The following is a 24,545-nucleotide window of genomic DNA, read 5'->3' as shown; positions in this document are numbered from 1 at the left end:
TGTAAGAATAATTAAAACTTATTAAAATTGAAAACAAATGTTCGAAAAAATCTTAAAATCAGTTAAGAACAGAAATATTAAAAAAAATGCTTTCCACAAATAAATTTCTGAAAACTTGATCGTGTTGAATCAATAATATTCGTTTTATTATTAATTAAATATTATTATTAACTATAATTAATTTAATCAATAAAAAACTCTTATTATTGACTCAACACGATCAAATTTTAAGAAATTATTTTATGATTTTCTTTTTATTTATTTAATCTAAACCTGCACTATGGATGATTGGTAAATATTTTAATTTTTCGTGATTTTTCACGACAGAGTGGACAGCGATCTCCAATTTTTCGATTGCACTCATTGCAAAGACATAAATGACCGCATTTAATAAATGCCCAGACAGCAGCCCGAAATCTACAGCAGCAGCATATGCTTGTCCCTTCCGGAATAATCTCTGAAAATATTAATTTAAATTAGTAAAGAAAAATTGATTAAATTTCATATAATAATTTCTAAGTAAAATACCTTCGTCGTCACATGCTGAGTTACTTTGAGTTACTGTTAAGCCAGACGTTGACAGACTAGACTGTGACATCCTAGAACTTGACAAATTTGCCATCGCCGGGCTAGAATCGGCGGGGACAGACGCAGACGATTCGTTGACTGTTAAGCCAGACGTCGACGGGCTAGACTCTGACATCCTACGACTTGACAAATTTGCCATCGAAGAACTAGAACCGGATGGCTCAAACGCAGAAGAATTGTTGAAAGTTAAGCCAGATGGTGTGGACGCACGGCGATCAGTCACTGAAGTTACTAAGAAGTTAATGAAGTAATCTGTAACAAATCCAATTATTTATTAAATTGTTTCATAAGATGGCCAAATGAAAACTAAAAAAAATAATTAATGAAAAATTACCTTCATCATCACTATCCGATGAGATTATTAAAGTGTCATCTAAAGCACTCGCATTTTCCGATGATCCTGCAACCGTGTCATCAATCACAGCTTCAGCTGACATAGGCTGTCTTGGCATAGTCGGTCCCGTTGATGAGGTTCTTGGAGTGAACCTATCTGGGTAGGTACGTTGATTAATGACATTAGGCGGATCCTGCAGATCCGTTAATCGAGGCACTCTAATATTTAAACCTAGATGAGTTTAAGAGAAAACAGAGTAAAAAAAAAATATAAAGTAAGATTATTCATGAATTTTAACAACTATAGTGAAACATAGAAATAATAAAATAAAATAATAAAAAACATAGAAATAAAATAATAAAACATAGAAACATAAAAATAATTTCTTAAAATTTGATCGTGTTGAGTCAATAATAATAGTTTTTTTTTATTAATTAAATTAATTATAGTTAATAATAATATTTAATTAATAATAAAACGAATATTATTGATTCAACACGATCAAGTTTTCAGAAATTTATTTGTGGAAGCATTTTTTTTAATATTTCTGTTCTTAACTGATTTTAACATTTTTTTTTCGAACATTTGTTTTCAATTTTAATAAGTTTTAATTATTCTCACATTTGAATCATTATGATTTCGCCAGCGTTTTTTTATAAGAAAAAAAATTTTCCTTAAAACTAATTTCTTAAAATTTGATCGTGTTGAGTCAATAATAAGAGTTTTTTTTATTAATTAAATTTATTATAGTTAATAATAATATTTAATCAATACTAAAACGAGTATTATTGATTCAACACAATCAAGTTTTTAGAAATATATTTCTAGAAGCAATTTTTTTTTCACATACTTGTTCTTAAACCTAATTATTTTAATGTAAGCTAACAATTGTGCACAAAATGTTATTTTATAATAAAATTGTCTTAATTTTAACTAATAAAATATTATAAAGTTTTTATAATAAAAACTAATTTTTAAATAAATCGTGTGACCATAATTATCAAAATTAAAATATTTTCATTAATATTTAAATATTTTTAACCCAAGTTTTATAATTTTTATAATTATTTATAAAGGTATAATAAAATAGACTAGTTTTGTTTCTATAAATAAATCTAATAAGTAATGACTAGTTTATATTTATTACCAAGTTCAATCTATTTAAATATTATCTTGATTAATTCAAGATGATTTCGGAATCTCCATACAGCGCCATATGGTCATTTCTCTCTGATTGAATTCGTTCTTACCGAGGCTTGCTTATTTATCTATTCAGCGCTGAGTAAACTCTGCATTGAATACTGTTGGCTTTGAATACAGTGCGAATTGAAAAAAAATTTTTCATTTACAGCCACATGCTGTTGAGTAAAGTTGGTACGGAGTTGACATAGAGTTGAGTAATTTGGAGTACAGTTGTCAACCTGCCAAATTTAATTAATTTAAATTATATAATATTTAATATTTTAATATTTTATTTGAATTCGCGCTCTCATAACAGATAGTGCTAATAGCGCATTAACAACAGGTAGCACTAGGTGCATCACACACACAATATGTATCATATATAAGTATGTAATGTACAATGTATGTAGTTTATTACAATCCTGATACACACGTATATATAAAAAAACGCGTGCTATTTATAAACAAAATAACAACTAGTTAATAGCACGGTGTGATTATAATCATTTATACTATGGCATTAACAAATATTTCTGGAATTCCTGATAAACATTGGCAACCGCCATTTGTTTTAATAGAAACTACGTAAGTACATTATTTAAATAGTTTATAACCTCACAGTTAATGTACTCTGTTTATGTTTCTAGCATGGGTGAAATCGGTATTGAATTATACTGGAAACATGCACCAAATACATGTAGAAATTTCGCTGAACTTGTAAGGAGAGGATATTATAATGGAACTAAGTTTCATCGCGTTATTCGAGATTTCATGATTCAAGGAGGTGATCCTACGGGAACTGGAAAAGGTGGTGTATCTATCTATGGCGAGTGTTTTGATGACGAGATTCATGATGATTTAAAACACACAGGTAAAAAAATTTTATAAATTGAGGTTATTCTAGTTATTAAGTGTACATAAGACATTCCACGTATACACATTCCGTCATAAATCGCTGAGTTTTTTTTTTACATAACACATTGATTTTTCTTATTTTTTTTAATATTCTTAAATGTACATTGAATTCAAATGATACTGAAATCAGCAGACACTTAAAAATTTTTTGGTTTTTCTTAAGGTAGTTGTAGCGTGATAGGCATTTCAACAGAAAATTATGAAATTTTTTTTATTGAAAGATAAATATATTAATAATTCACTACCAAAATTTCAGATCAATTGACCGCACCGTTTTTGAGTAATTAATTTTTGAAATTGCATCTTTTACACGTAGCGGTATAGAGAGATGATAAAGTTAGTATGAAATCTTTGGCCCACTCGAGTGGTATGGAAGATTTCATACTAACTTTACCATCTCTCTATACCTCTACGTGTAAAAGATACAATTTCGAAAATTAATTACTCAAAAACGGTGCGGTCAATTGATCTGAAATTTTGGTAGTGAATTATTAATATATTTATCATTTAATAAAAAAAATTTCATAATTTTCTGTTGAAATGCCTATCACGCTACAACTACCTTAAGAAATATACTCGGTCTAGAAAATTATTTTTAAAAAATTGCATTTATAATTTTTCAAAGCTTCTAAAGATGAAAATTCTAAATGATTTTTTTTTTTTAATATAAATTATTTATTAAAAAAAATCTAAAAATTATCAGATGTCTTTCAATTCCAGTATCATAAATTCAAAAGTGTCAGCTTTTCTATTAAATAGTAAGCTTGAAAAAAAAAAAAAAAAAAATTTAATTTACATACTCGAAATTTTTCTTATTGATGATTTTATACGTAAAATACGAAGAAAAAAAATACTATTTGTAACCAACTTATATAGTGGGCACATTTTATTTATGATTTTCAGTCGGTATACAATTTTTATTAATATTAAAAGCTTCGAAAGAAAAAAAATTAGGATAACGGTTGACCCTAAAGGCCATCCCTGCAACTTCCCGCTAATTCCATACTTGAGCGCTAAAAATTGCACTCATTACGTTTTTGAGCTCTTCGAGCTCAAAAATATTAATTTCATGTCATTTTGAGCTCTCCGAGCTCAAAAATCTGATGGGAGTTTAACAAAACACTATTTTTTTAATTTTCAAACCGCAATAACTTTTGAAAGAATGAAGCGATTTTCACGCGGTTGGCGGCATTCGACGTAGTTTTTTAGGCCTCATTGAAAATCTATAAATTTAAATTGATCGAACAAGGAATTTCGAAGTAATTCCGAAAAAAACACTTTTTTTGGTTTTCTTTCGACAACGATAACTCACGAACGAATCAACCGATTTGGACCGGGCTGGCGGCGATCGACGTGGTTTTTTAATGGTAAGAGTTAAGTAGTTTTTGGAATCAATCGGTAAAGCCGTTTAAAAGTACTTAAAAAAAAACCAAATTTCAAAAAATTTTTTTTTTTAGTTTTTTTTAAATTTCTCAAAATCTACCGGTTCGAATCGGTCCAAAGTATATTCAAAATCTAAGTTTGGTCAAGCCCTTTCGAATGGCGTTAACCGCGAAGAAATCGGTCGAGCCGTTCAAAAGTTATAAGAGGGTCACATACATACATAAACACACACACACACACACACACACACACACACACACACGGACACGGACACGGACACGGACACGGACACGGACACGGACATCATCGTGGAAACATTCGGGGAAGCATCCTAGGACTTCAAAACGTCGAGATATGATGAGAACTCGATTTTCGAAAAACGCGGTAAAACCAACAACTTCCCGATTTTTGAAAATTTTCAATTTTCTTAGCGGGAAGTTAAAAAATTTATTTTTGACTATTTTAATGATTCGTATCATTTAACCGCCGTGAAATAAAATAACTACCTTGATTAAGAAATCTAATTTGACGTGAATAGAAACAACTTGAAACAATCCAAAATGATTTGAATTGACTAATATACAGATATACACTTTACATGGATTGAATAATTTCAAATTAGATTTCTTCATCAGGGTAGAAAAAAAAACACATTTTCGAAAATATATACTTTTTAATCAGTTATCACCAAAAATAAGGTAGGCGCTACTTCCAAACAATTATCAATATATATTACGATTTTTTTTTCCTTACGCATACTTCTTAAAGCATTTTAATCTTAAAGATACGCTATTCAAATATGAAATCTACTTCCATTTTTTAATGTTGAATGGCCTTATTAAATTTTTTTTACGTAGTAGATAAAAAAGTTTAATTTTTATAAAGATTTTTGGGCTTGAAAACAAATTTATTTATTTTCTATATACATGTAATTTACAAGATCTATCTTTTCTATTTTATTGATGTATATATTTATGTTTTGATGCCAAAAATTAGTGCATTGATTATCTTTTACTTGAAATTATTCTTTCTACGAGCAAAAAAAAAGTATGAGGATATTAAAAAACTATAACACCACTTTCAAATTAATAATCAAAATTAAAAATTTTAATTTCAGACCATTTCTATCTTAAAAACGTTAAGTAGATTCATTTTTTAGAAACTTATTTGAGTCTCGATCATCAATCGACCGGAGAGTAGAACAACTTTAAAAAAAAAAATTATTTATGACTCAATTTTTTCAATTTTTATATAATTAAATTTTATTTAGTTTGCCGTTAAATGAAAATTTGGTTTTTTTTAGATGATTTAAGAATTTAAAAAAAATTACTCGATGACTATTGGGAATAAAAAGCTAAATCACATGCGAAAAAATCAGTGTACTTGGAGAGTTTTATAAAAAAATACTTGATTTTGTGTCACAAGATATTTCATATGTATACTATCGATTTTATCTCAAATCATAATAATTTTAGGTGCTGGAATACTTTCAATGGCTAATTCTGGACCTGATACTAATGGATCTCAGTTTTTCATAACATTAGCACCAACTCAATGGTTAGATGGCAACCATGCAATATTTGGTAATTTTTTTTATTCATTATTCGATTATTTTATTCCAATTTATATATTTTATGTCACTAAGTTAGATTATTGTTCTTGCAAGAAGCACGATTATTTTTGCTTATACCTACAAATTTTTACAGTGACTTTCGAGGATGATTTATTTTTTAAATTTTATTTTATCACTAATTTTGATTAAATTTTATAAGCTTAAATGAGATGATCTGTGCATACTAAAACTTTTCATTAGTAGCTTACAAAACATACTCCATACTATTAGATAGCTATTTTTAGTTTTTGCGTTATAGACGATAAAATTTTAAAATATTGAGAACTATCTTACTATAGAAAGTTTGATTATTTAGGTTAATTAAGAATGTAGGCGTCTTAGTCTGATTAAAGGAGTATTATAGTAAAATATGATATTTTTTATTAAAAACAATTTTGTTGTTAATACAAAAGATTCACCTTGCATGTTATGAAGGGACGACCGTTCTTTAATTTTACAACACGTACTCCTGGTCGTAAAAAATTCATTTTTAGATGCGTAAAATAATGGTGAATTAGAAATTAAAGACCTACATTGTATGGACTGATGGTACGACTCTTTTTTTTTTAATTCGGAAAATTTCATTCGACAAATAATTATCAAATATTAATTAATTCAATAGAAAAATTTCTCAAGGAGAGAAATTTTGATTTGAGAAATTATTCTATAAAAAAAAAAGAGACAATCACCAAAGAATGATAGTTTTTTAATTTATTTTATAATACATATAATTTTATTTTGTATTTCTATTTTTCAGGAAGAATACATTCTGGGATGGCGATAGTCAAGCGAATAGGTTTAGTCGAGACTGATAAAAATGATCGACCGATCGACGATGTCAAAATTGTTAAAGGCTCTGTAAAAAATGTGTAATTAAAGTATAATTAATAAGGTATTATTACATGTAAAACAATCTTTTCTATTTTTAAAAATAAATTATAAATTTTTTTTTTTTTAACAATCGAAGAGTATTTAATTTTCTTCAAAATTTTATCATCGGAAAATATGAGTGAGTTTATTAGTAATTCGTTATTACAGAAAATTTTTAAAATAAAATAAAATTGTTTGTTTAATTCATTAAACTAATTATAACGGACCGTAAGATTCATGATTGTAAACATCCTCCTACGTAGTGGGATTTTAAAATTTCTCTTGGCACGCGATTTTAAAAGTAAAACAAGAAGTTCAGTCTCACACAAATAAACGCAGAATACATGTATAGTTACATATAAGTTTAAACCCACAAGACGATCTTGCAAACAGGTAATTCTATACCTGCTTCTCAACCCAACCTGCCACCGGACCCCGATCCAACATGTTGTTTTTTCCCCTCTACTCCAAAACCAAAGTATTTCTCAGATTAGTCAGCATTGTTGTTACTTTAGTTAAAGTTCTTGGTACCCTCTGCGATTTCAACCGTTACAAAACGCCGGTTAGAATTCTCCTTTTCATAATGTGAAAATGTAACGCTTTTTAACATCTTTTTTGCTTATTAATTATATTCTGTATTTATTTTGATTATTATAAATAGTACCAATAAAAAAAAAAACTTGTGTACGATTTTTTTTTCTCATCTGTTGACATTGTAAGTTTGTTAAATTACTTTTAAATATGAGTAAAGTTTACAAATCAGAGGCATTTATAGTACCAGTTTCTAATCGTGAAGTTAAAAATGACAATAATGTGATCGATGATGTGAAAATTTCAAAAATGAAAAATGAAGAAAATTTAAAAATTGAAAGTAGTGATAAAAATATAAAACATGAAGTTGTGCATAGTGCGGAATCTACTTATGATTTACCGGTTATTAATAATGATAACGCAAATAAAAAATTAAAATTTAATGACACAGACGACAAAGAAATGAAACCCAGCCAAGAAGTGATTTATGATGTGCCACTTTCTCTTTTGAAAAACAAAAAATTACAACCTGCTGAGTTTCATAATCAGTTAGCTCAAAAAGACGATAAGAAAAATTATTTTATTAATAGTAATATGTATAATGCTATTGATGAGCCTATTTATGAGGTACCTTATTCATCTTCAAGTTATGAAAAGCCAAGATACTCAAAATATCGTGAACACTTTGAAACTGCTGAGTATGTTACATCAAAATTATTACCGAAACAAAATGTCATTAATAATAACAATAAATATCTTTTACCTAAGCCACCGATGAGAACAAGTAGTTTGATGTCGATTGATGAGCGTGATGAAACTCCTGAAGACTGTATCGATGAATTATGTTGTCATGGAAATAAAAATGGTTGTACAACAACAACTAAACGTCCAGAAGCAGTTACTGAAGAAATATTTGAAATAAATTGGATGAAAAGATTGGAGCAATTGCGGGCGAGAGAAGCTGTTATAAAAGATAAAGAAGTTATGCTATACGACAGAGAAAAGTTACTGTTTAAAAAAGAAAAGGAATTAAGAATTCTCGAAAGATTACTTAAAGATAAACTAAATCATGCAGAACTATATTTGAAGCGAAAATCTCAAATTATTGATACAATCAATTTAAATGATATTGAAAATAAATTTACCGAGTTTTCTAAAGCCCCATCATACTCTTCATCGAAAAGCGGTGTAAGTACACAATTAAGTTCAACTGAAAGTTTGGAGTCTTATCCGCAATCAGATAAAATATTGACTGAAGTTTCTGCGCAAACAGATTTTAAATCCTGCGGTTCATCGACGACGGGACTAAATTTTTCAGATAATAACCACATGAAAAATCCACCTAATTCACGGAGCTCTCTTGTGACTGTCAATATCGAATCATTACAATCACAGGCATCAAGATTGGAAAATGCATCATCGAATTTAGTGAGCAGAAATACATTACCAATAAGTGCTTACAGTAGTTGTAGAAGCAAACCAAGACAAAAAATGACTTACGATGACTTGGATTCAACTCTTTCAGCTGATATTGGTGATTCATCGCTAGTTATAACTTCAAGAAAATTTGATCCAGAAATATTTAAGAAAACTTATATTCTTACTAGATCATCCAGTGAACGCCATCAAAAAATTATAAATCATAAAATTCCTGAGTGTAATTATGAAAATGAAAAAACTCTAAAACGTATAAGTGATAATATTATAAATTCTTATGATAAAAACACTAAATTTCAAAATTATGGTTTAATTGATCTTAGAGTTGCAGATGGAAAAAAAAGTGATAACATTAGTGACAATAATATAAACAAAAGATATTCTTATTTAGATCTTGAAGATGGTAAAACATCTAAAGGAAGTCTTAGAGTTAAAATAGATAAGAAATTGCCGAAAGATCGTCCAATATCCTGGAATGAAGAATCTAACGAGTGGTTACAAAAAAAAAGACAAGCTTATAATTTGCAAACTGCTAAAAAAATGGCAACTGAAAGTTTTAGTAATAAAGAAAATTATAGTAGTCACTTGAAATTAAATTCAAACCAAACACTCAAAAAAAATTCTAAAGAAAAAAAATTTAGCATATTTCGCTGATTTTTGTCTTCATTTCAATCATACCGAAAATAGCAAATATCTAAGCGATTTGTATTTTAAATAAAAAAATTATTCGTAGAGTAAAAATTTTTAAAAAGGCATTGATAATTTTCCGAAATTTTTATGTTCGTTTGTAAAATTAAATTCTCCAATTCAAACATAGAAACTATCAGATATCTGATATTTTCGGTATTTCTAAAACTTTAAATATATAATTTAAACGTTAAAGATCTATTGTAACAAAAAAGATATAATTTGAAACATTTACATGTACTAAATAAGTTAAAAAATATAAGTACTGAAAATTCAATGTATTTAATTTTCTTTTTTCATATCATTTCAATTGTATTTTAAATTTTAAATGATACTTTCTACATTGTTATTTAATTAATTTCAAGTATTATTAGTTGAGTAAAGGTCGATATTCATGGCCAAGACGGTGGTTCACCCGGTTTTTTTTCTCTACCATAAAGTGCTGATTTATCACGAAATCTGGCCATTCTTTCATTTTCATGGTTTTCAAGGAACGCGCCAATCCCATAACCAATGTATAGCGGAGTCAAGTAAATTGGTATATGTTTCAGATATTTAACTTGCATGGGATGAAGATTTTTGAATATCATTATGAATTTTCTATCTGGAATTTCTCTTTAGCAACCTGTTCTTTCCACAAACGGGTATGACGCAAATCTGCGTAAATCAATGCAATGGTTATCGTTGGAAATAGTATTGAAATTAGATTTCGTTTTATTTTATGCCAAACACCCATTAATCTGAAATAAAATAAATATAATTAATTATTGTCCGATTTAGATCAATAATTCCATTTTTTTTTTTTTTTAATTTTGATCTTATCCATCTTTTTTGGTGTAACATAAAAGCATTATATTTTTACATATCTTTGCTTTTGTGTAAAATTTAATTGCAAATGTTTTTTAAATAACAATTACTTATATTAGTTCATAGTAAGTATTTTTATGATGATACTAAGATCAGCAGACATCTATTCAATCTTTAGTTTTATTCAACAAGTAAATCAGTAATACAGAAATTGAAAATATGAGGTTTCTGGTAATATCAGTATTATATTTTTAATAATTTGTAATAATATTGTCTATACATGGTAATATTAGTAATAATATATATAGATGAATTATATAGATTAACAACCATTTAATTATACATAAATAGGTTATGTATCTATGTAATTATTACATAACACTTCAAAATATTTAAGTAAGGAAAAATGTTTAAATAAAAATATCAACATCTATTTTTTTAAGACTGAAAAAAAAAATGTATTTTGCGAATTGAAATTTGAAAATTTATTTTTAAGCTTAACTGTACAACAGTTAACTACAACTTATAGTAGTATAAAAATGCTTTGATGATTAATTACTGAAGTGAACTGATTAAAGTGACAAATAAGCGTTAAAATATAAAATTCAACTTAATTATCAATAAAATAATAATTACCTTTTGCCTCATTAGAGGAGTTTGACTTCGAATTACCACAAAATAATTTGCAACAAATTGAATCAATAAGTTGGGTTAAGCCAGACTTACAAACACCATCTGATGTAGAAATAACAATAATAGTTATAATAATAATAATGGTGTACTCTACAAAACGTGGCTTAACCTCAGTAGATAAGGAAGTTTTTATAACATTACTACGCACTTCAAAATAAGATTTCAATCAAAGGAAAGATACAACTCATCATAAAATTGTAAATATTATTTACATCAACAATAAAATTTTTAATTAATTAATAATTGTAATTAATAAATATATGATATTTTATTGAAGTGTTTTTCAATTTACTATAATTTTATAAATTTTATGGACATAAAATAGTTATTTGTGCAAAAATAATGAAAACAATTTTTTTTACATAAGGTAAAAGCTCCAATAGATGATCATGTACCAGTATATGATCATATATTGGGGCTTTTACCTTACATCATTTTCTTAACAGGCGAGACCATCTTTTTCTCGCTTTCCTCTCACGGAGTTCAACGGAACTATCTCTGTCGCACTCCCAACAGCAGAGCAATTGCAGTTTCGATTGGTTTGACGAAGCGAATGAAATTTTTGAAAAAACCGCTTTGTGGTGAAATAGTTTATTAAATTATCTATTATTTCTAAAAACGTTTTTTCAAAATTTCCATTCGTTTCGCTAAGCCGATTGAAACTGCAATCACTGGTCTCGGCTGTTAATAGAACAATTATTCAAATATTCTTACATCATTGAAAAACAAGAACGATTACGTAGCCCTGTTTAAAATTTCCAATAGGATCCCATCAAAAGCGACAAAAGCCACTTAGAAACCCATAAGTTTTATTGGTTTCTAAGTGGCTTTTGTCGCTTTTGATGGGATCCCAGTTAGCACAGGTTGACCATCAACTAGGTTGATGTTCAATAGTTTACGTCAACTTTATGTTAACTTCGCGTCAACCGCTGCATTTGCAACAGTTTCCCAGAACTTGACTTTAACTTACACATCAAGTTAGCGTAAATCTATTGCCGGAATTTTCCGAAAGGTTCACTCAAAGTTAACGCAAAGTTGCAGAAAGTTAACGTTAACTTCACGTCAACTGTTATAAGTATAACTGTTGCTCTACTGTTAGCGTAAACTTTACGTCAAATTCCGGCCGCAGGTTTACGTGAACTTCGTTTCGCTTGTGCTAATAGGGATATCTTATTGGAGTTTTTCAACAGGGAGGTGTCAACATTTACATTTAAGTTATTTTCAATCATAATGGTTAATCGCAAAATAACAAACATTTATTAAAAAGTGTAAGATTTGTGAATTAAATAAAAAAAAATTTTTTTTTTTTTTCAAATTTTATGCAAACGATAAAAAAAACATTTATTTGTATCAAACGAAAAAAGTATTATAAGTAAGGTAAAAGCCCCAATAGATGATCATGTACCAGTGTTATGATCACTGCAAGTATTATTATTATTATTATTATTATTATTTGTTCGGATATATATATATATATATATATATATATATAGCTATATATATATATATATATATATATATATATATACATCCGAACATAAACAGTTTCACTGTAAAAAAAATCGCGCCAAGTCCACGTTCATAAGACTATTAAGAAAAAAATTTTATTTCTTTACAAAAAGATATAAAATAAAAAATTAAAAAATCCAAGTAACCGATATGATTTTCGGAAATTAAAAAAAATTTTATTGTAAATTTAAAAATTAAAAGAAACAATTTTGGAACGGATTTGGTGTGCGTCATTGTGTACTTCAATTTTTTTTAAAAGTCCTAAACATTTGAAATTACTAAAAATTCATCATTAAGGTAGTTGTAGCGTGATAGGCATTTCAACAGAAAATTATGAAATTTTTTTTATTGAAAGATAAATATATTAATAATTCACTACCAAAATTTCAGATCAATTGACCGCACCGTTTTTGAGTAATTAATTTTTGAAATTGCATCTTTTACGTAGCGGTATAGAGATGATAAAGTTAGTATGAAATCTTTGGCCCACTCGAGTGGTATGGAAGATTTCATACTAACTTTACCATCTCTCTATACCTCTACGTGTAAAAGATACAATTTCGAAAATTAATTACTCAAAAACGGTGCGGTCAATTGATCTGAAATTTTGGTAGTGAATTATTAATATATTTATCATTTAATAAAAAAAATTTCATAATTTTCTGTTGAAATGCCTATCACGCTACAACTACCTTAAATATCTCTGTTATGACAGTTAAAAAAGTGTCAGATAATAGTTATTTACGATAAATAAAGTATACAATGACGGAGTACTGGAAAGTTTTTCCATGTGAGAGTAATGAAATTGACAATAACGAGATTAAGGCATGCATTCGTATCGTAATGATAATGATAATTAATTTGAGAATAATTGGGCTTTTCGAATGACAAAGTTTTACTGTGTTCTATTTTTTTTTATTTTTATGAAAATAATGACAAATATATTTTAAATATTTTCTGAGAACTGATTAAGTTATTAAATTAAACCAACAAATTATTGTTTCCGATTTTCAGGTAATAAATTTTTTAAACGCCTATTATCGTCTATTATTGTATCATTGTTTTTTTTTTATTGAAAAAAAAATTTTTTTTTATGTCCACACTTTTCGTATCATGAACGAATAATGCATTATGATACATTTTTAATACATGTATAATAAAACAATCAAAAGTAAATATATAGAAATAATAAACAGATATAGTATGAACTATGAATAAAGAATAATAAAAGGGTAAAAAGTTAGTTAACAAAAGTGTTGAGTTTGAAGATAGATATAATAATAATAATAATAATAGTCGAAAAAGAGGGGAGTAAATCAGCTGTTCAGTGACAGTTCGCCAGCCGTAAGGTTAGTAGTGGGAATTAAACTGTTAGAAAAGGCAATATGGCCGTTCACTGAGTCCCTGGTTCGTGTATACGTCCGTTACATTACCAGAGACAAAGAAACAACGCAGTAGTTGAAAAAAATTTGATTTGGCGCGTAGTCACATTATTACGTGTATTGTCATTACGTTTTCGTTTTTTATTAATAAATAAAGGGCATAACAATTATAAACAACATTAACAAATAAATTAATTAATAATGCTGGAACTTGAAGTTGTGCCCGAAAGATCCATTGGTTGTGAGCAGTGGGAATTTATTTTAGGCAAGTGACGAAATTTACTACTCTTATTTCTTAGGCGTTTACCATTTTATTCATATTACGACGTAGACACATTGATTAATATTAGTTTTATTATAATATTATTTAACTCATCAATAAGTGTTCCGTCTGTTTATTTTTTTAAACATTTTATTCCAGTGTTTACGTTGGTTTTTTTGTTATGATTATTGACATTTCTGTTAGTACATATACTTTGTGTGTGTGTGTGTGTGTTTTTTTTTTATCATGTTTTATTTTCTTTCATTTGTACACATTTAGAGTTTGACAATTATTACATATATTCAATCACAACATAAATACAAGGGACTATGATTATTATATAATCGGTTCATTTTTTTATAATACTAAATACTTACCACTATTCTTTTTTCATTTGTTTTAAATGGCATTATTTGCAAAAATATGTTAATTATTGAATAAAACTTAAATTTTATTTTGTATGCAGTGATAAAAAATGATGAATAATATGAAATAAAATAAATGTCTAAACAAGTAAATATGAATTCATATCATTTTTATATATTTATATGATTAATTAAGTCAATTAATTTAAATGATTACATTGGGAGTGTATTTATAAACATATATAAATTTCTTTTTATAGTGATGATAAATTTTTTTTTCTTTATTTTAGGAATGCATTTTTCTCAATCGGTATCCATAATACAGTCACAAGTGGGCATTATTCGTGGAGTACAAGTTCTTTATAGCGATACGGTAAGGATATTTATTATTATATTGATTATTAATATTTTTAACTTCTCGCTAAGAAAATTGAAAATTTTCAAAAATCGGGAAGTTATTGGTTTTACCCCGTTTTTCGAAAATCGAGTTCTCATCAGATCTTGACGTTTTGAGGTCCTAGGAAGCGTCCCTGAATGTTTTCGCGATGATGTCACTATGTCTGTGTGTGTGTGTGTGTGTGTGTGTGTGTGTGTGTGTGTGTGTGTGTGTGTGACCCTCAACTTTTAAACGGCTCGACCGATTTTATCGCGGTTGACACCTTTTGAAAGGGCTTGACCAAACTTAGATTTTGAATACCATTTGGATCGATTCGAACCGGTAGATTTTGAGAAATCTAAAAAAAACTACAAAAAAAATTTTTTTCAAAAGTGGTTTTTTTGGAATTACTTTTAAATGGCTTTACTGATCAATTCCAAAATCTAATCAGCTCTTAAGATAAAAAAACCACGTCGATCACTGCAAGTCCGGTCAAAATCGGTTGATTCGTTCGTGAGTTATCGTTGTCGAAAGAAAACCGACAAAAGTGTTTTTTCGGAATTATTTTGAAATTCCTGGCTCGATCGATTTAAACTTGAAAATAGGGCTTCAAAAACTGCATCGAATGCCGCCAACCACGTGAAAATAGGTTCATTCATTCAAAAGTTATTGCCGTTTGAAAATTCAAAAAATTGTGTTTTATTAAACTGCTATTAGAGTTTTGAGCTCGAAGAGCTCAAAATGACACAAAAATCATATTTTTGATCTTGAATAGCTCAAAAACGTAATGTGTAATTTTGAGCGTTTAAGTACAAAATGAGCGGGAAGTTGCAGGGATGGCCTTTAGGGTCAACCGTCGTCCTAATTTTTTTTATTGTATCACGTGATATTACTTACTATATTTATTTACTCATAATAAAAATTTTTCAGAATCCACTAGAAGTAGACCTAGTAATAAATTTACCACACGATGGAATACGGCTTATATTTGATCCTATTGTTCAAAGGCTTAAAATTATTGAAATATACAACATGAAACTAGTTAAGCTTAAATATTGTGGATTACCATTTAATTCGCCTGAAGTATTGCCGTCTATAGAACAAATTGAACATTCATTTGGTGCAACTCATCCTGGTGTTTATGACAGTGATAAACAGGTACTGATTGTTATAATTTTATCATACAAAAATCTAAATTTTTATTTGATGATTCATAAACCTTTTATTCAACGCAATGTTGGTGTTTATTTTCTAAACTGACTAGATGTAATAATGTTTTTTTTCTTCAGGTTTTTGTGCTCAATTTTCGCGGCTTGTCATTTTATTTCCCAATTGATTCCAAGTTTCAACCTGGTTATGCCCACGGATTAGGTTCTCTACAATTTCCGAATGGAACATCACCACTAGTTGCTAAAACAGCTATTTATGTTGGTAATATGGCTGCTGGAACGGTTGGAAGTGAAGAACACTGTCTGAAGGCCCCACCTCCACCACTGCCTTTGGTAAAAATAAAAAAAAATCATGAAATATTACATGTGATTGATTTATAGAAATGATCAAAATTAGGTATTTTGTTTTTATTTTCATTGAATAACTATTTCGGATGAATTTCTGTTCAAAATAATCTAAATGCTCAGTTTTTCAACTAAATTTTGACTTGTATATTGTGTGTTTTTTCCAATCTTAGTACGATCTTTAAATTATCCCAAATCAAGTAAACTAATTTATTCTTCATATAAGACAATTATCGAATTTTTATTAATTAATTTGTTATTAATTTACAGGTTTGTTATCACAATAATTTGTATTTAGAAAAAGCAGAAATTATAAGAGACAAAGTGCGAACGCGAGGATTAAAATTACATCTATTTACGGAAGGAAATTCAGCAACGAGAGTTTTACTGGAACCAAAAAAACATAATCTTATGAAAGAGGTATGTATTTAACAAATTCATTCTCAAGTTGATATTAATAATAATAATAATAATTATTATTATTAATTATATAATAAAAAAAATAAATTGCTTCTCTAAATTAGGTATGGTTTGGAGATTACTGTGAAGATGTTTTGAGTGCACTCGGAGCACCTTCACGTGTATTTTTTAAAGCAGAAGACAAAATGCGAATTCACAGTCCGCATGCACATAAAAAAGATAAAACAAGGCGGTCCGATTTTTTCTACAATTATTTTACTTTGGGTCTGGTAAAATATTTTTTATTTTATTTTATTAGCATATAAGGTAAAAGCCCCAATAGATGTTCATGTACCAGTATATGATCACTCCATGTATTTGTATATCTATATTCATAAATATACCAGTATACTGGTACATGAGTATCTATTGGGGCTTTTACCTTAATTTATAATTGTACTTTATTTGAGTAGCAATAATGATAATTATTATTATTACTATTATTAAAAGGATGTTCTATTTGATGCAAAAACACAATGTGTTAAAAAATTTGTATTACATACAAACTATCCAGGACATTATAATTTTAATATGTATCACCGTTGTGAGTTTACTCTTACACTATCTCCTGAAAATAATTTCAATGATTCTGGTAAACTTATCGATGTTAGCCCATCTCCAATCACGGTAATATAAATACAACATAGTATAGTTAATTAACAAAAATTCACATGATTGTACAAAATAATTTATTTAATCATAAGTTTAGATCACTGCCTATACGAAGTGGGATAAAATAAGTGAGCAGTTAAAAGCAACTGCTCGTCCAGTAGTATTGAATCGTGCGTCTTCTACAAATACGACGAATCCTTTTGGTTGTACTTTCTGTTATGGTATACGCGATGCCATAATTGAAGTCATGGCAAATCAACACATAGCCAGTGTAACTCTTTATTCAACTGCGTGACCTTGGTAAGCAGCTGCATTTCATAAAACAACTATTCATAATAACTTCAACAAAAAAAAAATAAATATATGTATAAAGCGAATAAATTATTCGATAATAAAAAAAAATATAAACGTTTAAGAATCTTAAAAAAAAATCAATAACATAATCCTCAAAATAATGAAAAAAAAAAAAAACGATCTTGAATACTGGCATTAATAAATCAACAATCTATAATCCTTGAAACGGATTTGTATACAAACCAGTGAGAAAAGCTATCATTTATATATGTACACGCAAAACTATGACAAATAGGATTCGAATAGGCATCTGAAATAGTAAGAAAAAATTATTAAATAAAAAAATTTTATGTGATCATGACTTTTGATAAAAAGCATGCGATAAATTTTTTTAAATATGCTAGGAAGTGATGATTTCAGAACAAAAATTTTTACTTTATATTAATTAAATTTGAGGTAATGTAATACTGCGCTTTATTTTATTTTTTCATCATTCATTTATTTCATTTTACTTCTCTCTTTTCATTTCAAGTTTATAGAATCTACGAGTAATCAATTGTTTTTATAGTTTACTTGATATAGATTAAGGTAAGATTCAACGATTTCTCAAGATTAGTAGAATTTTTATCCGTAGAAAGTTTTTTTTGCTACAAAATCTAGTGGTAAAAAAAAATCCTAATCTTCAAAAATTTTATTTCGTGTTACATTTCTATTTTGTTTATTTTTAATTTTTTTATAAAAACGTTGAGTAATAATCATGTTATTGTTATAAAATAGTTTTTTTGTGTTGAACGGTAAAGTTGAATAACAAAAAAAAAACCATGTTAGTTGTAGGTAATACTTTTTTATTTCTATTTTTAAAATTAATTTCCTAAACTTCGATTAAATTGTATGATAATAAAAGTTAAGAACTATATGTAAACTTATGATGATTTACAAACTTTTGAAATGAAAAGTTGAAAAATTTTTAAACCTTGAGTAACAATTTTAGATAAACAAAATTTTTTATTGAAATTCAATAAAGAAAAATGTTTCTATTTATGTATTTTCCGAATTTTCAAGATGCCTCGAATATTAAATGTGAAATCAAGTGATATGATATTATGTAGCATTTTTAAAAAATGATAACTCGAATTAGTTGTAATAAGAATTAAAATAATAATAATAATAATTGTAAAAGCATCGCGAATGTAGAAATAAGTTATTAAGTATAATATACAATATATTTATACTGACTTTTTTTAATCACATGACGTAGAACGAAATATATAATTATTTTAAGGTACTCGATTACATTTACTTTCTTAGGATATATATACGCAGAAAAAAAAAATTAGGAAAACGGTTGACCCTGAAGGCCATCCCTGCAACTTCCCGCTACTTTCGTAATTAAGCGCTCGAAATTGCACTTATTACGTTTTTGAGCTCTTCGAGCTCAAAAATATAATTTTCATGTAGTTTTGAGCTCTCCGAGCTCAAAAGTCTGACAGAAGTTTAATATAACTTTTGAATGAATGTACTGATTTTTACGCGGTTGCTGGCATTCGACGCAGTTTTTCAAATTCTATAATATATTTTCAAACACAAATTGATCAGACTAGAAATTTCGGTGTAATTCGAAAAAAAACCCTTTTTTTCGATTTATTTCGTCAACGATAACTCACGAACGAATCAACCGATTTTGACCGGCTTGGTGGCGATAGACGTGGTTTTTTGGTGTTAAGAGCTGATTAGTTTTTAGAATTGATCGGTCAAGCCGTTTGAAAGTTATTGAAAAAAAACCACATTTAAAAAATTTTTTTTTCGCAGTTTTTTCAAGATTTCTCAAAATCTATCGGTCCGAATCGGTCCAACTTGTATTCAAAATTTAAGTTTAATCGAATCCTTTCGAATGGCACCAACCGCGATCAAATCGGTCAAGCCGTTCAAAAGTTATGAGAGGTTTACACACACACACACACACACACACACACACACACACACACACACACACACCATCGCGGGAATAGTCAGGGAAGCTTCCTAGGACCTCAAAACGTCGAGATCTGCTGAAAACTCGATTTTCGAAAAACGGGGTAAAAACAATAACTTCCCGATTTTTGAAAATTTTGAATTTTTATAGCGGGAAGTTAAAAATTAACTTGAATCAAGTAAACAATTTTGACAAACTTCATCTTCTTGATTTGAGTAGAAAAATTCTTAACAGCCGAGACTAGTGATTGCAGTTTCAATCGGCTTAGCGAAATGAATGGGAATTTTGAAAAAACGTTTTTAGAGATAATAGATAATTTAATAAACTATTTCACCACAAAGCGTTTTTTTTTTCAAAAATTTCATTCGTTTCGTGAAACCAATCGAAACTGCAATTGCTCTGCTGTTGGGAGTGCGACAGAGATAATTCCGTTGAACTCCGTGAGAGCAAAGCGAGAAAAAGATGGTCTCGCCTGTTCAACTAAGAAATTTTTCTCGGCATAAGTAAATTTTATTTGATTCAAGAATTTTTCGTCTTAATGAAGACAACGAAATTCTTCAAAATTATTTTCTTGGTTCAACAATCTTTGTCTTCTTTCAAGATGTTTTTTTTTTTCAGTGTTCATTTATATAAAAATAAAGGAAAAAAAAACCGTAAGAGTTATAAAAACTTGTAAAAATAATTCACGAATGATTATAATAGTCTATATAGTTAGATAATCATAAATATTAATGAAATTAGTAACTTTACAGTTCAAATTAATATCGAATATTATTTTTATTCAATTTTACATACGTCATTTATCATAATTTTGTTTTTAAGATTGATGTAAGAATATTTTTTTACTTATTTTATTTTTTGATTATTTGATTTCATCTATCATTTTCTGTTTATTGAGGTTCCCATTAACGTATGTGTAAAACCATTATTAGCAAAGATTTGTAATAATTAAGGTTTTTTCCTTACGACAATAATTCCATATCAATTACAAATAATAATCTGTAAGATAAAAGCCCCAGTATATGATCATGTACCAGTATATGATTACTCCATGTATTTGTATATCTATATTCGCAAATATAGGTATACAAATACATGGAGTGATCATATACTGGTACATGATCATATATTTGGGCTTTTACCTTAACTAATAAAAATAATATCTGTTTAATTTCTGTATTTGGTTATTGTGATTCAATATCATGCATTGCTTTCTTCTAGATGATAATTAAATACAAAATTCATTTAAAAAATTTATGATTGAAAAAATTAAATGTTAACTAATTAAAAATATTTACTTATGTGATTATTATTATTATTATTATTATTATTATTATTATTATTACTACTGATTTTTAATCTGTATACATATCGGAAGTATAAATATTATATTATATATATTATATAATATATATTATATAGTATTTGAAATTAATTATTTATGTTATAACTTTTGCTTTCGTGTGGAATGTATATTATATTTTTTTAAATAAAAATTATTTTACAATTTGTATTAAATGTTCATAATGATAATAATTATATATTTTATTTAATTATATTGAAAGAATTTATAATAACTATGTTTCAAATCTTTTGAAATATTAATAAGCCGAAAGTAATAAAAAAAACTTTAATAAAAAAGTGGAAAGTGTTCACAGAGTAAGTTATTGGAATTAATCAAATAAAATATGATATTTTCAAGCTTAGGTGAGAAAGGAATGGTTATAGAGCAAGCAATATAATTCATATACTATATGTAACTAAACGTTTATGTTATAATATTAAATGTCAGCATATAGCAGATGTAAACATTCGAAAATCACATGATAGTATTAGTACTCTGAAAGGTTTATAATATATTATTTGATTAATTCCAAAAATATAAAGCTCAAGGTTACTTTATTTTTAAAGAATTTTCTGCCAAAAAACATGGATCATGAATTGAAAACAAAATTACTCATGAAATCTTGCACATTTCATAAAGTCAAATCGAATATTATTAAAAGTCGAAGATAAACTCGTATTATTGCGTATTCTAAATGCAATATTCGTTCTAAAATATCTTTATTGAACGTTAATTATATTTATTTTTTTTTTTCAATAATAAAATATTTTTTTTTAGATTGTACAAGCTTAATAATATAGTAGATATTTATTATAAATACTTTACATGAATAAGTAATAAAACTAAAATTATTTATAAAAAAGAACAAAAAAATGTAATTTTGTGAAGTTTTATTTATAATTAATCAATACATTTAATGTAAATTTTTTTATTATTAACAAAATTTAAAAATAGTATATTACATACCTAGGCCAGTAAAATAAGAAAAGTCTCAGATCACATGTAATTGTTGGCCGAGGCGAAGCCGAGGTTGACAAACATGTGATCTGAGGCTTTCTTATTTACTGGCCAAGGTGTGTATACTATTTTTCTGCTCGACGTAGCCGGAATGTGGCAACTTTGTTTAGCGCAGCGGCCAGAAAGTTGCCACTTTCCGGCCGGAGGACAGAAAATGTATTTTAACAGAAAAATGAACTAATATTATTCATTAATAACTTATGAATGTATTATTTCATAGAAAAATAATCAATTAGTTACTATATTCTGCAATAATTAAATTAAACTTTAAATGAAAAGTTATAATTTTATAAATCGCACAAAATAACTTGTTTAATAAAGTAAAAATTGAATGCATCATTAAACTTGTAAATATATCTAATTTTATTTTCAATTTGAATAATTCGAAAACAAAAGAAAGAAAAATAAAGAGGAAGAATATGTATATGTATCCATAGATGAAAACAATTATTTAAAAAATATTTAAGACTTAGTATTATATCAGAATAATTTTATAAAATATAAGAAAGTCTTAACTAAGATGATTACATGATGGCTTTAAATATTTATGTCATTTACAGAAAGTTTAGTTAAATTAAATTCTTAAATTACCTTCATCATAATTGTTACACGAAAAGTAATTTATTTTTATGAATCACTTGAAATTATTAATGGTCAATGTGAACATTATTTCACAGGGTAAAAAATCTTTGATTTTTCATTAATTATAAACTGTTCAAAAATACAAGATAATCGTACTGATAATCAACAGATTATCTGTATGTTAATCAATACAAACAGAATTGTCTGTTTGTTTATCTTTCAAATATTATGTATGTTTATGTATGTTTATTTAACATCACAATCACTGTAACAGAACTTTCAAACGCACTAATTGTTAAAAATCATTATTATTATTTTTCTTAGATTTTTTTAATTCCTCATTACAGTTTAAACCATTGATTAAGTCATTATTAAAAAAATAAAAATGATAAATTGTAATCTTCTTAATTTGTAATGTTTCTCGTAATGCGATCTAAAAATAAGAGATAAAAATTAGCATAGTGTTTTCAAACGATGATTATTTCTCGATCTCTTAAGTTTAGAAGTAATAATGGGCGAAAATCATCATCTTTGATAATATCAATGATACATAGTTAATTTGGATGTGAGTCGTCCCCGCGCTATCTTATTTTCTTAAAAATTGAAAGCTATCGCATTGTGTCAGTGCGAATGATAATTATCGTTAATCAAACAATTTATATGATAATTATAGATTTTTTTTGTGAAAACTTATTTATTTTCACCGCTCCTTCCATGATGGATGTGTTATTGAAAGTTTATAGTTTGTGAAAGAAAAAACAAATTAACAAAAGAAGAAATGAGTAATGTTAGAATATTTGATTCATGAATTAATAATAAAAAATATACCTTAATGCGCGTCAAAATTTGATTATAAATTATTATTATAATCATTTTGTTTCTTAGTATAGTTATCATTAATTAATATTGTTGCACATAAATACGATGTAATATGCATATTTATACTAATATTATTATAGAAATTATAAATTATTTATAAATATATCCAGTGTATAATTATTATTAATTATAAATTTTGAGAAAGAAAAAAGAAAAAAACAATAAATATTAATTGCATAAGTAGAAATTACTGAATGTTACTGTAGCGTTAATTTCTTATTTACTTTATATTTTATCTTAAATTTAAAAAACAAAATGATGAAGAAAATAATAATCACGATGTAAATTTATTAATATTAATTAGTTAACATATGTAATTTGACGTTATAATATTCAAAATTTTTTAAGTTTATCATCTGTTTACCTGACAAATGAAATGATCTCAAATCGCCATAAATCTAAAAATTATTCAAGCTTTGTATAATATTGAAGAGTTTTAAAAAATTTATATTATTCGAGATGAAATAAAATGATCAAGTTATAACTAAAAATAATATTGTAATTATTTTTTTAACTTATATCTTTACTTTTAAACCATAAGAGTATCTGTTAATGATAAATTTGTCATTACTAATTAATCATTTAAAGCTATGTAAGTTGAAACTCAGCAAATTGTTTGGTGTTGCCTTGAAACAGTTATGTGCTTTGTTGATAAAAAGTTTCCCTCATTTTTTTTTTGACAAATGAGTGTAAGTATAGATTTTACTTGTTGATTTTACCAAGAAATAATAAAATTTCTTTTCACCAAAAAATCATTATTTTAATCGCTTGTAAACTAACTCCCAGCGAATCAGATCAAGTAATGAATTTTAAAAGTAAGTAAATTTAAATGTAGTTATTAGAAAAAAAAAATATTTCTTCATATAAAATAATTGAATACTAAAGAGCTTCATGTTTTATAATTACCCGTGAAAAAATTTTCTGATCAGGCTATATCA

The 24,545-nt window shown here is 27.0% G+C and overlaps 4 protein-coding genes and 1 long non-coding RNA gene across 6 annotated transcripts; 3 read left to right on the top strand and 2 right to left on the bottom strand.

The window, feature by feature from the left end:
- Positions 1-277: 277 nt before the first annotated feature.
- Positions 278-8,275, bottom strand: LOC123270259. The gene is made up of 5 exons (XM_044736238.1): positions 8,179-8,275; positions 2,070-2,343; positions 923-1,153; positions 529-840; positions 278-457 (listed from the first exon to the last, which is right to left on the bottom strand). The coding sequence occupies exons 3-5, from the start codon at positions 1,038-1,040 to the stop codon at positions 279-281; spliced, it is 609 nt and encodes a 202-aa protein (XP_044592173.1). The 5' UTR covers positions 1,041-1,153; positions 2,070-2,343; positions 8,179-8,275; the 3' UTR covers position 278.
- Positions 2,516-7,576, top strand: LOC123270271 (peptidyl-prolyl cis-trans isomerase-like 1). The gene is made up of 4 exons (XM_044736264.1): positions 2,516-2,689; positions 2,752-2,975; positions 5,878-5,985; positions 6,772-7,576. The coding sequence occupies exons 1-4, from the start codon at positions 2,619-2,621 to the stop codon at positions 6,885-6,887; spliced, it is 519 nt and encodes a 172-aa protein (XP_044592199.1). The 5' UTR covers positions 2,516-2,618; the 3' UTR covers positions 6,888-7,576.
- Positions 7,615-9,600, top strand: LOC123270242. Its single transcript, XM_044736205.1, has one exon. The coding sequence runs from the start codon at positions 7,626-7,628 to the stop codon at positions 9,504-9,506; it is 1,881 nt and encodes a 626-aa protein (XP_044592140.1). The 5' UTR covers positions 7,615-7,625; the 3' UTR covers positions 9,507-9,600.
- A 237-nt stretch (positions 9,601-9,837) lies between these two features.
- Positions 9,838-11,222, bottom strand: LOC123270317. Its single transcript, XR_006510565.1, has 2 exons — positions 10,983-11,222; positions 9,838-10,279 (listed from the first exon to the last, which is right to left on the bottom strand). It is a non-coding gene; the product is annotated as an uncharacterized LOC123270317 (long non-coding RNA).
- A 2,670-nt stretch (positions 11,223-13,892) lies between these two features.
- LOC123270246 (PHAF1 protein CG7083) lies at positions 13,893-18,058 on the top strand. 2 transcript variants are annotated; one of them, XM_044736227.1, is made up of 8 exons: positions 13,893-14,195; positions 14,848-14,930; positions 15,864-16,091; positions 16,223-16,435; positions 16,718-16,867; positions 16,972-17,136; positions 17,357-17,533; positions 17,611-17,787. In XM_044736227.1, the coding sequence occupies exons 1-8, from the start codon at positions 14,132-14,134 to the stop codon at positions 17,644-17,646; spliced, it is 1,116 nt and encodes a 371-aa protein (XP_044592162.1). In that variant the 5' UTR covers positions 13,893-14,131; the 3' UTR covers positions 17,647-17,787. The 2 variants fall into 2 exon arrangements, with proteins under 2 accessions (XP_044592162.1, XP_044592154.1); XM_044736219.1 differs by having other exon boundaries at positions 13,894-14,195; positions 17,616-18,058.
- The last annotated feature ends 6,487 nt before the right edge of the window (positions 18,059-24,545 follow it).

The sequence above is a fragment of the Cotesia glomerata genome, linkage group LG1 (assembly GCF_020080835.1).
Source record: "Cotesia glomerata isolate CgM1 linkage group LG1, MPM_Cglom_v2.3, whole genome shotgun sequence".
In the NCBI taxonomy this organism is placed as follows: domain Eukaryota; kingdom Metazoa; phylum Arthropoda; class Insecta; order Hymenoptera; family Braconidae; genus Cotesia; species Cotesia glomerata.
The sequence above is the reverse complement of the archived record's forward strand: the minus strand, read 5'-3'. Positions and strand labels throughout refer to the sequence as shown.

Coding starts and splice junctions, on each gene's coding strand:
- LOC123270271 (XM_044736264.1), top strand. CDS start 2,619: ATGGCATTAACAAATATTTCTGGAATTCCTGATAAACATTGGCAACCG. Junction 2,976..5,877: donor TGATGATTTAAAACACACAG/GTAAAAAAATTT, acceptor TAATAATTTTAG/GTGCTGGAATACTTTCAATG. Junction 5,986..6,771: donor TGGCAACCATGCAATATTTG/GTAATTTTTTTT, acceptor TCTATTTTTCAG/GAAGAATACATTCTGGGATG.
- LOC123270259 (XM_044736238.1), bottom strand. CDS start 1,040: ATGCCAAGACAGCCTATGTCAGCTGAAGCTGTGATTGATGACACGGTT. Junction 841..922: donor ATCGGATAGTGATGATGAAG/GTAATTTTTCAT, acceptor GATTTGTTACAG/ATTACTTCATTAACTTCTTA. Junction 458..528: donor CTCAGCATGTGACGACGAAG/GTATTTTACTTA, acceptor TAATATTTTCAG/AGATTATTCCGGAAGGGACA.
- LOC123270246 (XM_044736219.1), top strand. CDS start 14,132: ATGCTGGAACTTGAAGTTGTGCCCGAAAGATCCATTGGTTGTGAGCAG. Junction 14,196..14,847: donor GCAGTGGGAATTTATTTTAG/GCAAGTGACGAA, acceptor TCTTTATTTTAG/GAATGCATTTTTCTCAATCG. Junction 17,137..17,356: donor ATTATTTTACTTTGGGTCTG/GTAAAATATTTT, acceptor TATTATTAAAAG/GATGTTCTATTTGATGCAAA.
- LOC123270242 (XM_044736205.1), top strand. CDS start 7,626: ATGAGTAAAGTTTACAAATCAGAGGCATTTATAGTACCAGTTTCTAAT.